General features: G+C 36.2%; 1 protein-coding gene across 2 annotated transcripts in view; it reads left to right on the top strand.

The window, feature by feature from the left end:
* LOC137638661 (microtubule-associated protein futsch-like) overlaps positions 1 to 15,716 on the top strand; it is a 75,130-nt gene that overhangs the window by 245 nt on the left and 59,169 nt on the right. For both annotated transcript variants that reach the window (XM_068370941.1, XM_068370942.1), the window contains exon 2: positions 6,282 to 6,574. In XM_068370941.1, the coding sequence (XP_068227042.1) occupies positions 6,336 to 6,574 (239 nt within the window). In that variant the 5' untranslated portion in view covers positions 6,282 to 6,335. The remainder of the gene's footprint in view (positions 1 to 6,281; positions 6,575 to 15,716) is intronic.

The following is a 15,716-nucleotide window of genomic DNA, read 5'->3' on the forward strand; positions in this document are numbered from 1 at the left end:
TTATGTATTTAATACGTAAAAAACCGGCTTTATTTGCTGCGTGTGTTTGTGTGTTCGTATGTCTGTGTATACGCCAGAGTAAAAATACTCGATTAGGCTTAACAATTATAGTAATTAATAGGCTTAATATCTTATATAATATATAATAGGACACTTTAATTGATTAAATGTGTTATTAACAGTCTATAATTAACATGACTTACGGCAGAAGCCATTAGGGGCTATACTAATATAATGTTGATTTCATAATCGTATTTCTAAGTTGAATATATTTATATTCTAATGTTTGAGTCTAAAATACTTATATTTTTTATGTCTGGGGGCTTTTTCAATCAAAAATAAGTAATTAAAATTAAAAAGTATGTTTTGTAATTACCCAATGGGACCCTATAGGCAAAATGGGTTTAAAGCCGTCGCTGCAACTCGCAGGGCGTACTGTTGGCAATAAACAAGCTTCTTTCCACCGTTCCTTCGGCCATTTGCTGCACCCACTTTATACCCTTCTACTAGACCTCTGTTCCTATTTCCTTCCATATTTGATTTTTACCTCCGTAACTAAATAATTTTTATTAGCTATTATGGGACTCTGAAGGGCCTCAAAGGTTCCAGGTCTGGGTTATGTAACCCGAATCGATGTACAATTAAAAATTATTTTTTTGGCTATGTATTAACCCTTTTACCCCAAAGGACTTACTGCTACATTTCACAAAAGCCATCCCTTTACCCCCATGGATGTACCGGTACGTCCTTGCAAAATAATCCTTTAAAATTTTTTTTTCACATTTTTGATATTTTTTTTGAGAAAATTCAGGCATTTTCCAAGAGAATGAGACCAACCTGACCTCCCTAAGACAAAAATTAAGGCTGTTAGAGCAATTTTAAAAAAATATACTGCAAAATGGGCTTGGAAAAAAATAACCCCCTGGGGGTTAAGGGTTGGAAATTTCCAAATATGCTGGGGGTAAAAGGGTTAATTATGAAATGCAAATCCACTGACTGTATCGAGCCTAAAATTCTTGGTTCGTACCTAACGGATTTTTGTAGTTTTTCACGCGAGGCTGTCTTAGATTCCATATATAAAAAGTACCGAAGGTCGCGTTCGTTCGAAACACGTAGAAACATGTGATTAACATGTAACTTTGGAATATACTCCTGGGTAGTTTTTAGAATGGCGTTCCTTGCTATAACTGTCGCTCAAAGCAAGCCACTAGCGCAGAAAAGGACACAGTGATGTACCCAAGTTTTGTTGGGGTGAGCTTTATTTTAGGTTAGTTAATTTGTCGTTGATTTAGAAAATATTAGTGGAATTAAAACTTCCATATTTCTAATCTTGGGGCGACTTACGTCCACCGATCTACAAACGCTTCCAGTCCTGTCCTAAACGGAAATAGAACTGTCAATTCTTAGGCTCGGAAATCAGTGAATAAATGGAAAGCTATTTAGCACCTTTGTCTTAGGGTTATATGGGAGCCTACGGGTTAACATCAAGTTTTGGTCATTTTATGAAATATTACTTTGAAATAAGATTCATGTGGGTTACTGTCGCAGGCTGTTGCATTGGGTGTCTAATACGGAACTAATTTGGCCCTTCAGATTTTAGGGAAAAAGTTTCATGACTTATATTTCGCAGACTGTATGGGAACTTTATATTTTTTTAAGCGTTTCTCTCGCATTTCTCATAATTAATATCTTTGCAAATCAATCATTTATTTATTTATCTATTTTTTTTTGTCCTGATCTGCCATTATATAGTCATCCCAGGCAAGTGAATTCTAATGAGTAGCCTGCAAATACATATGAAATATAGATGAGAAGAATTGCTTGGGTGTTTTTCAATTTAATTTTGAACAGCCTAATAACCTGGTTCCTTTTTTGACCATTCATTCTTGGACTTGAACTAGGCCGTTAGGGTTTCCTTCCTCCCCCCAAAAAATAATAAGTTAGAAGTTACTCCATCTTGATCATGTATATTATACCATCTTGAGGAAGATGCAATAATTATAAGCCCAAGGGCTCCAACAGGGAAAATTAGCACAGTGAGGAAAGGAAACAAAGAAATAAACTATATAAAAAGTAATAAACAATTAACCCTTTTACCCCCAGGCTCTTTGGAAATTTCCAACCCTTAACCCCCAGGGGGTTATTTTTTTCCCAGCACATTTTGCAGTGTATCTTTTTTAAATTGCTCTAACAGCCTTAATTTTTGTCTTAGAGAGGTCAGGTTGGTCTCATTCTCTCGGAAGATGCCTGAATTTTCTCCAAAAATTATCAAAAATATGAAAAAAAAAAAGCATTTTTTTTTGCAAGGACGTACCGGTACGTCCATGGGGGTAAAGGGATGACTTTTGTAATACGTACCGTACGTCCTTTTGGGGGGTAGAAGGGCCAAAATATTTTAAGAACAGTAGCAAATATAAACTTCTAAAAAGAGACAAGTCTGCCTATTCAATATGAAAACATTTATTGTATCTAAATGTTCCTGAGGGATCAAATGCACGCTATTGAACATACTATATTCATTCTCACTCAAACAAATCAGTTGACTGTCGTGCACTAGCTAGTCGATTGTTAATAGTAATCGTGAAATAAAGTTATTACTAATTGATGTGGAGAATAAACCCTCTTGCTTGAGGGTACACTTGGGCACACTATATTATATCTCGTTTCTATTCCTCTTTTTTTTGTTAATTTTTTCATAGTTTGTATAGGAAATATTTATTAAAATGTCATTGTTCTTAAAATATATCATTTTCCTAGTTCCCTTTCCTCACTGGGCTACTTTTTCCTGTTGGAGCCCTTGGGCTTATAGCATCCTGCTTTTCCAACTAGGATTGTAGCTTAGCAAGTAATAATGATAATAATTATAATAATATGGAGGTTTCTGCAGTATATCTGTGATGCAGCCAATGTACTGTAGGTATCATGCTCTGCAACCTCTGAATTGGTCATACATACAAAATAGATGAGCACAAATTTTTGTTTCATATCTAAACACCACAGCAACTTGGTACAGTAGCATTATTATGGTGTACAGGTTGCATGTAACAGTCTCTCATTCATTCATCGGCTGTAAAACATGACAGAATTAATTGAAGCCGAAGCAACATTTGAGAAAATAAAATACCACACATTTCCTTTCAGAATTTCATAACAAAACACCACAGCAACTTGGTACAGTAGCATTATTATGGCGTACAGGTTGCATGTAACACAGTCTCTCATTCATTCATCGGCTGTAAAACATGACAGAATTAATTGAAGCCGAAGGAATATTTGAGAAAATAACTACCACACATTCAGAATTTGTCTTGCCTTAATACCCTACATTCACACGCTCGTTCTTATGAAGTAGAACAACAACTATTCACACACAAGTACAGGACTTCTAAAGCAACTAGAATGACTCCTCCAAATTCAAGTTTCCCTTGCGTAATGTCGGACCTTTCAATCAGTCCCATTTCTTCCTCTGTTGTTAGTTTGATCACATTTTTTCATTCTCAACATTTTCTGAGTTCACTGAAGGCACATATTCCCTCCATGGGAAATTTCCAACGGTTTATCTATATCTTCGATTATCTTGTAGTTACGTAAAAACAAAGAAAATCATAAAGTTTGTGTCTGTTATTGTTTCAAAAGAATCCTTGTCTCTCACTGAAAAGTACTAAAGAATCCTTGTCTCACTGAAAAGTACTAAAGAATCCTTGTCTCTCACTGAAAAGTACTAAGTCCAACTTTTTTTTTTTTATTCATCTATTCTTTTAAATGCATCATTGGTTTTCCAATTTTTATATTGCCCTCTTATTCCTCCCCTTCTTCTTCATTTATCTATATTTATTTTTTCTCCTTTCAATCAAATCTTTGTGCTTGTTTTCTCAAATATACATCACATCCTCATCACTATTTTCTAGCAGTCATTCATGGGCTGAGTACCCAAATAGTCTAACAGTTCTCTCCATTTCGCATCTCGCTGTCACTAGATTCTCACTTTTAATCTTTATGGGAACTGCTTATGCAAACTTTCAGGGTTTTCAATTATTATCACTAGCCTGGTTGGGAAAGAAAAATGTTACAAGCCCAAGGGCTCCAACAGAGAAAATGGCTCAATGAGGGAAGAAAATAAGGTGATAGAATAAAAACTATATAAGTAATGAATGAAAGATATAAAATATTTTAAGATCGGGAATGTCAAAGATAGTTGTTCATAGATATAAAAGTATATGAGGGTTACCGAGTAAAAGTCGGTCCTTATGTTAACTGTTCCGAGACTTTCAACAAGACCATAAGCCTTAAAAAAACCTTGGACATCCTGTAAGTCCTTAATGGTAACTCATATCATTGCTAATACAAGTTCTGTACAGTATTAAATTTATTTTGAACTGTATTATTAAATTTATGGATTTGAAAATGTAAAATAAAAAAGATTTATATATTATTTACCTGCTACTTTTCAAATGCTTTTTTGTTGACCAGGCGGACATGAGGCTTTTTATAGTTTATATGACGTATTTGTTTTTGACGTTGTTAACAGTTTATATATATTATGACATATCTGTTTTGACGTTGTTACTTTTTTAGAATGATTTATTGTTAATTTGTTCTCTTCATTTATTATTTCCTTTTTTCCTTTCCTCACTGGGCTATTTTTCCCTATTGGAGCCCCTGGGCTTATAGCATCTTGCTTTTCCAACTAGGGTCGTAGCTTGGATAGTAATAATAATAATACTGTAATAATAATTGAGCAAACCAAATACTTGACAAACAGCGTCCAAGTACAGCAGTAGCAGACGGAGCTCTTTCATAGCCATAACAATGGACTGATAGAATACAATGCCTTATTGGTGGACACTTGCCTCATTGTTTACCCCGCCTTCATATTCTGTAAGGGATCCTGGCCAGAATGACCATTCTACAATTTCTGTTATCGAATTTTGTTTTGGGAGGAATTGTATTGTTGTAGCATCTCTTCCAAGTGAAGGTTTTTTTTTACATCTTTGAAAGTTTATAATAAACTTAAGTCTTGGTCATTTTTGCATGATTTATTGGCTGGTTCAGGTTCTTTTAACTTTAAGAGTTTAAGGTCCAAATATGAATATTATTACTTGCTAAGCTACAACCCTAGTTGGAAAAGCAGAATGCTATAAGCCCAGGGACCCCAACAGGGAAAATAACCCTGTGAGGAAAGGAAACTAGGAAAAATAAAACATTTTAAGAACAGTAACATTAAAATAAATATTTCCCATATAAACTATTAAAACTTTTAAAACTTTAACAAAACAAGAAGAGAAATTAGATAGAATAGTGTGCCCGGTGTACCCTCAGGCAAGAGAAATGCATGGAATTACTTGTTACTCTGTAGCACAAAATGTACAGTATAGTACAGTACTTAAATTGCAGCTTGGTACTGAATGGTCTTCCAGCCCCTGTGGTCGACCGTATGATCCAAATTCCAGAAATCAAACACTCTGTCCCCACCAATGATAGTTGAAGCATGTCTAGTATTACATTGTATACAGCCGTCTTGAATGATCTCAAATTGGTGTATGTTTATTCCAAATAAAAGAAGTATCAATTTGATATTCTTCAAGAATCAAAAATCATGAAATATCCTTCATGTTCAGGCTAAAACATTCGAGGAACAAAGTGGCAGTGTCGAGTAGCAGGATAAAAGAGGCCTAGGAAAGCCCCTTTTGAAATTGAGGAAAGGATAGATGAAAACCTAAAGCAAATGAAAATTCAAAATGTAAACAAAACAGAAGAGAGTTGTGAGACGTCTGTTCTATCCTGCAAGAGAGAAACCTTAGTATTACAGTATTATTGACTGTACTTTAATCATATAGTTGTACTATACAGTAGAGTATTTAAATTATCTGGTAGCAAGTTCTCTTAAATTAAAATTGAAGAAAATAGACTAATCCAAGCTTAGTTCAGATCCCTCTTTCCGCTACTGTGGCCGTTACCTTCATCCGAAACGTTGATAAACAAACAGTTTGAGAGCGGGGCTGCTGGTATTGTGCTGTTCGTTTGTAAGGTTTCATGTAATGGAATACAGACGTGTGGCTTCCTGTACGGAAAATTAACTCTGTAATTTCAATTTGCAAGGTTTACACTGTAAAGTTTTGTAATTTGGGACGGGGGTTCGATATCGGTTATTGTTAAATTATTAGTAGGTATTTTTTGAAAAAATTTACAAGTTTCAATGTTCCAAGTGTGACTATAATTGCAGCAGAGATCTGTAAATGTACCGTACCTTTAATCTTATTTGTTTCCGTTCATTCTTTCAGGTGACGATTGAAACTCGGTAGATAAAACCACAGACAAAATTCGGTATCGCAACCATGGACATTCCTTTACCCGACGAAATACCGCTGCCCGGCGGGGACGACGACAGTCAGCCGGGCCCCCCGGGCGATGGGCCCACTCCCATGCCAGTGGCCAGAGGCTCCTACCAGTTGCCTCGGCCTCCCGGGATGCTCGTGCCCCCGCCGATGTTCCAGGGCCCCGTGCCGTCTTTTATGCGAGGGCCGCCTCCCAGTTCGGTGCAAGACGACGAGTCCTCAAGGGCCGCCAGTGAGAGGTAAGGTTTTTTCATTTATTTATCTTTAGAGAAAATTTACCTATCGTAGAATTTTCAAATTCAAAAGTTTTATCACACTATCACACTTATGTTTCAAGATTTTATCACCGTACATTTGAGCTCACTATGCCATTATAATTCTTAAAGGTAAGTCATTTTGGACACAAGTCAATCATCATTTTGATGGATATATTTCATTCTTGTAACTTAACCATATTTGACATGCATTTATTCAACATGTTATTTAACGGTTAGAAACTTAGTTTGAATGTCCCTACAATTACCGTACATGAGTACTTGGGTTTAATTGAAATATGGATGTTTAAGAACTGTTGGTTGTTTTTATTATTAGGATTATAAGGTAGCTAGTAGAATACCTAAGACTCTATAATGAGTGATGTTTTACGAGTATGATGGTACTCTTTGATTTGTGTATGGTACGTATTTTAAGCCAGATATTTAATAGCTGTATGTGCTATTAGTACTGGGGTTTTCACTATGTTATGGCACCGTCAATGTTGGTGCAAGAAAATGTAATGATAGATAATGAGACACTGTGTTATTGTACAGTAGAATATGTCCTATGACCCCACGCTTCTACGGGAAGGTGGAGTCGTATCTTTTTAAGAGAATCTACAGGAGCAAGAGCTTCCACTGTCGCATTACAACGCCTGGCATTGCATCGATAATGTACGTTGTGCCGTACAATTCGTGCATATGTTTGTCCATAATTTCTTCATGTGAATAATTTAAATTTTATTTCATGAGTTACAGATCTGTAATTGTTCTACATTCAATGGTAGAATAAGTAGCTCTTTTTCTTTATATTTTTTAAATATTGTAATTCTTTGAGAATAGAGAAATTGTACTTCATCTTCAGAAAGAAGTTTGTGCTCTGTTTACACACTCCCGCGGCATCGTGCAACATTGGGCATTGGCCGAACAATACGGTATTACATTTGAAGTCAAGAGATGTCATTTCTTTGTGGAGTTTCTCTTAAAACATTTGCCTGTGCATTCGGTGAAAAGATATAGAGTACTCCAAATGGCACATTTAATATTAGTGTAATGTCATTGTTATGAAAATCTTAATCGCTTGCCATGTGTGAGGACTACGTTACTTGTAATTTCCAAGATTTAATGTAAAGTGTTGAGTTTATTTGAAAATTTAGTTTTCTCTCCAACCAAATTTGCCACGACTCCCGGTCGACGATCGCCACGGCGAAGCAGCTGATCTGTGTGATGACACATATGCTTTTGAATGAGAGCGCCTTGTACACAGGTCAAGAAACTAGCAGATCTTAATGTTTGATCTCTGTGAAATGGGTAATAAGGGAAGATTTTTCTCCCAAATGTTTCCAGTGAACGGCATCCTTTCCCAGCGGGCTCTACATCGAAGATTTCGTCACGAAGGAAAAAAAAAAACCTATGCTTCATGTCTTGGAAGTTTAGACATTCAGTTGTCTTTTTATTTTTGTTATTTCTCTATAGAGAAAACTCTAATTGCTTTTGGATTAGTAAATAAGTCTTGTTACTTTTCATAGTATTCATTCTAGTACAGTTAATGTGAAATATAAAGGTATGAAGTTGTTCCTATGTTGTTTGATATTTTCTCTGTGCATTTTATATTGATATAATACTTTATTATGTGATTGTTTTGTATGAGAAATGCACAAATAGATGTGTACGCTTAGTTTGCCCTTAAAGAAAAGGTTAATGTTTTTTATAATGTAAGGATGTCTGTTCATACTCTTAAGTAATGAAAAGGAAGTGTGTCTGTCTGTGTGTGGATGTCGGTCGAGTGAGTTGAATTTGATTTTAGAGTATAATACTGATAGAGTTTGAATTAGGAGGACTTATAGGATTATCAGGTTTTGTTAATCATTTCGGAAAATGTTTAGAAACTGTTCGTTAATGACTAAACTTTCTTTGATTTTTTGTACATCATAAGATAGATTGGACGACTGCAGTTTCTTCATTTTTAGTAAAAGATTTTAAGAAAATGTGAATCAAATTTATTCTTGATAAACTTATTTATCTTTTGGATAGTTAATCTACTTTTGATAATGTATATGTAATCTAGTTAGCTGAATTGATTACATATTGACATAAATCAGAAGTTTGATGAGGCAGGTGTGGATCATATATCCAGGCCCTCTTAACTTTCATTGTTTTATCTTGGTCTGACTTCAATATTTTGGGTTCGTGTGTAAAGATGCTTATGTATTTACCAAAGGATGATTCATTTTTGAATGTCACTCATGAATGAGGCAAAGGATAGTGTCAATGCCCTAGGAGGACAATAACCTAGAGACTGGCCATTCCTAAAAGGATGGTGAGGTTGTAGCAACTGCAGGAAAGTATCGAGTGGGCCTGGAAGAGATGGCTAAGGAGGGACGCTTCCAGTAGGCTAACATGACGATGCTAACGATGCGATTTATAGTAATCTCTCGCATCTTTACAGTTTGATAAAATATTTTTATTGGGATGGAAATAAACTTAGTTTTGATGTTTCCATGGTCAGTTGACCCCCGTCAATTTTTCCACAATACTTTTAGGATTTTGAAGCTTTACCCAGCTAATCTAAATGTGATTTGTCTAGAAATAATCTTCGTTCCACTACTAAGAATTTATGAGTCCTTTTTTATCACCTATTGATTCTTCATCTTACATCGTCCTCATGTTTACTCGGGATTCATCCATCTGTCTGAAGTATGTTTTGCATACCAGGGAGGTTCTCCTCTCGTGTTTGCTCCGAGTCTCGAATCTCATTTCTATATTGGTATTGTGTTGGATTTATTACTGACCTAATTAGGAATCTTATATCATTTCAATTGGTAGACATTTTTAACTAACTTTCGTGTATTGAGTATTGCTATTCAAAAAAAGCTTGGGTCATGTGTCGGGTGTGAATTGAAATGTAGTTTGTTTGACGAATTAAATTGGGTAAAATATCCACAGAAAGGTACTGTGTGTTAGAATGAAAAGACAAAGGTTTAAGAACAGACGACAGTTGCACGTTTGAAATGCTGAAAAGAAGCAAATAGCTGTCTACAGATCTCATAAGAGAAATTACTGCTTGATTTTATGATAAATACAGAGAACTCTCCCATCTCTGAGGGACATATGTCATGAATTCACACACATGTGAATCGAGCACATTTCCTTTTTCTTCCTTATTAGCTGACTTTGGACAAGGCTGTCCTCCTTCAGAGGACCATTTTAAGTCTCAACAAACTTCAGTTGATATTACTCTCCAGATTCATCACTTTGTGTGTTAGTATTTTGGGAATGTCCCCTACTCTCATTCCTCGAGTTGGGAAATTTCGTAAAGGGTGAAAAGTCTAGAGGAATATAAAGGATTAGATTGCTTGATAAATTGAAGTAGGGTTTAAGGCCAGTGACCTTTATTTGGGGATAATGTGGGCCTTTGATGAAGCACCTGGCTTCATACAGCCATGTTTTAGTAAAAGGAAAGCCTGAATCCTGGTCAAATCCTGCAATTCTAGAAGTGCAGGCATTATCATTACTACTAGCTAAGCTACAGGATGCTATAAGCCCAAGGGTTCCAACAGGGAAAACTAGTTCAGTGAGGAAAGGAAATAAATAAACTATTCATTTAAACTAATGAATAATGAATGTGAAATATCTTTAGATAAAAAACAACATTAAAATAGATCTGTCACATTTAAACTGTGAAGAGAGACTTATGTCAGACTGTTCAGCATTTAAACATTCGCTGCAAATTTAAACTTCTGAGGATCCACTGCTTCAACTGGCCCAGTTAGGAAGATCATTCCAGAATCTGGTCACACCTGGAATAGAGGTATAGATAGGTTTTTTTTATGGTTTCTTGGCGGTTTGTCGAAGTGTCATGGTAATGTGGATGTCGCAACTCCTAGGATGTAAGAAAATATTTATTTTATTGCTATTTTTATTGTTGATGACTTAAAACAATCATTGAAGACTGTGTCTTTGTTATTTTGTTTATACCATGAAATTTTGGAGGAATCCTAAAGGAACATATATGAATTATATTCTCTGTAAACTTTAGAATTAGGATGGATGAAATTTAATAAGACTTTCCACTACTTTTTATGTATTAGTTATGGTGTTCTAATTGTAATTTTATCCCCGATAAAATCGTATTTCCAGTGTACTGGTGTTTTAAGTTAAAAGTTTGTTTTAAATTAGATATAATAGATTAGAAATGAGTGATGTTATTGAATGGATGATTTTTCAGGTGTAACGTTGGATGAATGGCAGGTCATTGTATGATTGGAAATGGTCGTGTTTTAACTTTTGTGTTGTAGGGGGAGACTTCAGTAAAATTATAAATGGCAAATTTTAAGGTTCAGGTTACATTAATTCATTTTTAAGATCCACGGGACATCCTAGCATGTCAGAAAATTTTGAATACTTAAAAAACTTGCTAAAAAAGTAATTGTCCATTTTGTTAACATTTTTGTAGGTCATCGCATTAGTTGTGCAACAATACTTTAACTTTGACAGCAGTGTAAGCTGCCTGCAAATGGAGAGGGCATGTTAATAATGAATGCATAATTATTTCAGGAATCATGGAATTAATGTCGTGTTAAAACTTTTTTATTGGTTAGTTATTTAGTAGAGTAATACCATGTCCTCTTTTGTTAGTTGGTTCCTAAAGACCTGATGTCTTTTCAGACTTTTGTAGCATGAAGGGACTTACACACAAAAAAGTACCTTCAGTAAAGTAGAACTTCTTATCCTTTACAAAAACCCGATATCTAAGTTAATAAGGTTCCACGTGAAGTAAATAATTTCATAGTTATCGTTCGGGGTAGAGATCGACGTAAGATCGCCCAAAACAAATTCGATGGTTTAGTAATACCCCATGATACTTAATCATCATCATCTTCTTCTTCTTTGTCTACATCTTTTCTCACTTTTATGTGGGGTCGATGTTTCTGGTCAGCTTTCTCCATCTACCTCTATCTCACACCTCATCACCGGTTAATACCTTTGATCGAAGGTCATCTTTGATACAGTCCACCCACCTCCGCTTTGAAGTGAGAAAAGATGCAGTAATACCCCAAGATACTTAATGTTACTCTTAATTCTGTCTGGTCTAACTTAGGCTAAATACAGCGTTCTTTAGAGTCGATCTTTACCTTGCATATGATGTTGAATTATCTGTACTTTCCTCTCTCTCTATGATGGGAAAGCATAGTTGAAGGAATAGAATTCAAAGTCTAAAAAGCATAAAGCAAAAGTTGTGGACAAAATACTCTTCTAATGATTTTAGTTAGAGGTTTTTAGAAGCCATATTATAATATTGCTGTTGTTGACCTTAGGGTTAAAATCACATGATGTGTTTATTTTGACATTGAGAGTGGGGTCATTGATGTATGTATGCGTGAATTAAGTATGCCAGTACATTTCATAGACCAGTGTGTTACTGTTAAGTTTGTCATGTTAGGAAACTTGGCTAATTTGCCTTAAAAAAAAAATAGCGTAGGAGTCCAAATGATAGCTCGTATACAATGTTGTGGATTCTTTCAGATGTCTAAAGAATATGACTAAGACCTCTGCTGTCAAGTGCAGTCACCAAGGTTGATTAAACGGAGATAAAGGATACTCTGCCACCACACACACACTCCTCCCAGATACAGGAATTGGGTGGAAATGCTCAAAAAGGGATTTAAACCTCGTGTGGTTGCGCTTGACGCCACACTCGCAAGACCGCTCAACGGGCAGGATATATGCCGTAAAGAGTCTGTTTGATCTGCCTCCTTGCTTGCTACAGTATGTTTACGGCTACGCCAGTATTTCATTCCGGACGGGAGAGAGGTTTTATAAAAAATATGGATGATATTTTTAATATTTTTTTTTGCCTTTTCAGATCTTTTAACTGCTTTGTGTGTGTTTTTTTTATATATATATTGCAGCTATGTATATTTAGCTTTGAATAAATGCCGATTCTCATTTTCAGGTCTTCTATGTTTTATTTTCGGATGAATTAACTGCTAGAGTTTGGGGCTGCTTCAGAATATTCAGACGACACTTTTTCTCTTATATATATTTACATTGCCTTGATTCAACATTTATTGGTGCGCGCTGTTTCTTTAATATAGTTGTTACTACATCCTTTATTTAATAGATCTATAAGGAAATTATGAAATGATAGTGAGGGTTGTTATTCATTTTTATTATTCTTTGTTTTCAATTAGATTCACAGAGGTGTTTGAACATTGGCAGGTCTCTTTAAATCTCTCTCTCTCTCTCTCTCTCTCTCTCTCTCTCTCTCTCTCTCTCTCTCTCTCTCTCTCTCTCTCTCTCTCTCTCTCTCTTTTTCTACATCATTTACACTTAAGATAGCTTGCTGACTTGGAGTAGAGTTTCTGAAATACTTTTCCTTTCGCTCTAGTATTGAATAATAGTTTTGACAAAACAGTATTTAGTTTGTTTAGAATATCATTCCTTATAAGTACTGTCAGTCACATGGTAAGGTATATTGCATAGATATAAAAACGTTAGCCTAGAAATTAACAATTTGCTGACTAAGCATTCGCGTATCATTGCTTCGTGTGAGAGCATGGGTTTGCTATTGACAAAATGTCTTGAGGTATTTTTCTTATGGAAATGTTATACTTTACTCCCTGATATATATTATAATTGTGAAATGAAGTAGTTCTGCTATATTAAATCAGTATGATACAGAGCAACTGGTTTTGTATGCTATGAGACTTAAAATATTCTTGAAGTACTCGATAATTGCAAGTACTGTAAATGCACAGGGTGATGAACCTTCAGGTATTTGAACTCATGTCATAGTGTTTGTACAATAAACAAATCTCTCTATTTTATTTGCTTGTCGCTATTTACAGTCCGAGCTGGGATTGAGAGGCAATGACTCTTGAAAGGTTATAGTAATTCCCATTGATTAGTCTCTTCCTCTTTTAGCCTTGGCACTTCCCCAATTTTTAGAGGTAGCCGAGGGACTCAGCCGAGCTGGGTTGCTAATGCAAGGGTGCTACAGCCCCCACTCCCCAGCCTTTCACCACAAATGAAGCTTCATATGCTAACTCCCTACTGTCGCTACTTGGTGACCCAAGGTAGCAGTAGGGCCTATCGGAACTGTCACAATCGCTCTCCATTCATCCCTATTCCCAGCATATGCTTTTGCCTCTCTTACATTTATCCTCCTGTCATCTCGGGCTTTCTTCACTCCATTCATCCACTAAATCTTCTCCCAGCAACTCTTTCATTCATCACTTTCTTAAGCAGATGACCCTTTTCTATTCTCTCTACATGGCCAAACCACCTCAACACATTCTTATCCTCTCTAGCTGCTAACTCATTTCTTACACCCGTTCTCACCCTCACCACTTCGTTCCTAACCCTATCTACTCGAGATACACCAGCCATACTCCTTGTACATTTCATCTCAAACACATTCAATTTCTCTCTCTCCATCACTTTCATTCCCCACAATTCCGATCCATACATCACTGTTGGTACAATCACTTTCTCATACAGAACTCTCTTTACATTCATCCCTAACCTGCTATTCTTAACCACTCCTTTCACTGCCCCCACCACTTTGCATCCTTCATTCACTCTCTGACATACATCTGCTTCCACTCCACCATTTGCAGCAACAACAGACCCTAACTACTTGAACTGATCAACTTCCCCAAATATCTATCAATTTAACATGGCATTCAATCTAGCACCACCATCCCTTCTTGTGCACCTCATAACCTTACTTCTATCCACATTAACTTGCAACTTCCTTCTCTTTCACTCGCTTTCAAACTCTGTCACTAATCGACACAGGTTCTCTACGGAGTTTGCAACTAATATAGTATCATCCACAAACAACTGATTCACTTCCCACTCGTGATCACTCGTCTATCGGTTTCAATCCTTGATCAAGTACTCGAGCATTCACCTCTCTCTCAACTCCAACAACAAACAAATTGAACAACCATGGCGACATCACATCCCTGTCTTAGCCCCACTCGCACTGGGAACCACTCTCTTCATTCTCTGTACTTTATCGCACTCAATCTTGAGATGCTACCGCTAGAGTTATTTGGTCCTTGACTGACCAGATAGTATTACTTTGGATCACTCTCAGGGTACAGCTCATTTTCACTTTGCCTACTCATACACCATATAGTCTGTCCTGTTCTTTACCCCCTACCCAGTGCCTAGTTAGGTTAGGGTTGCCACCTCGCACCAAAAGTCTAATTGGCCACCTTCCAGCTTTGCCGAAAGAATATCCATAATAAATAACTCTAGGTTTGTATTAGTTAGGTAAAGTACAAATTATCTATGAATGTCATTTTCACTGAAGGGGTTAACTACAGCACTGTAATTGTACAATGGCTACTTAAACACTTGGTAAGGGTAGAAGAGACTTTTAGAAATAAGCAGAATTCAAGGAGAATGACATTCCAAAATCAAACCATTGTTCTCTGGTTTGGGTAGTGCCATAGCCTCTGCACCATGGTCTTCCACTTTTCTTGGGTTAGAATTCTCTTTCTTGAGAGTACACTGAGGCACACTATTTTTTTCTTTCCAGACTGAGCTATTTTTCATATTGGATCCTTTGGGCTTGAAGCATCTTGCTTTTCCAACTAGGGTAGTAGCTCAGCTAGCAATGATAATAATTTAAAGAACTGATTGGACATTTTTTCATTCTACGTCCAGCGCTTTTTGTTTTGAATACAGTTGCTGGAATTTTGAGCAAACGGATTTTTGAATTTTTGTTTGGTGTGTGAAAACTTTTAGTGATTATCTACCAATAATCCAAAATGGTCTGTACCACCTACACTGTTCCTCGCCTAGCTCCTGGTATACAACCAAGATAATTTTTTATCATTTTTTTTCTTCTCTACATATCTAAATTAGCTTCTGTATCCTTATTTCTCACCCTCATTCTCTCATCTATTCAAGGTTAGGACGAGGATGAGGTCATTGCAGTGTAAGACATTGTCCTAAGGACATGTATAGTCACCGGCTAAGTTTCTTCATCTGTTGGTTATTACCTCTGCCAAGGTGGATATATTTACGAGTCGGTTTAAATTATTTACTTATTTGTCTGTGGAGAGGATTACGTCAGAACTACTTGACGGATTTTGACGAAATTCTCACC

This window comes from Palaemon carinicauda, chromosome 3, assembly GCF_036898095.1.
Source record: "Palaemon carinicauda isolate YSFRI2023 chromosome 3, ASM3689809v2, whole genome shotgun sequence".
NCBI lineage: Eukaryota > Metazoa > Arthropoda > Malacostraca > Decapoda > Palaemonidae > Palaemon > Palaemon carinicauda.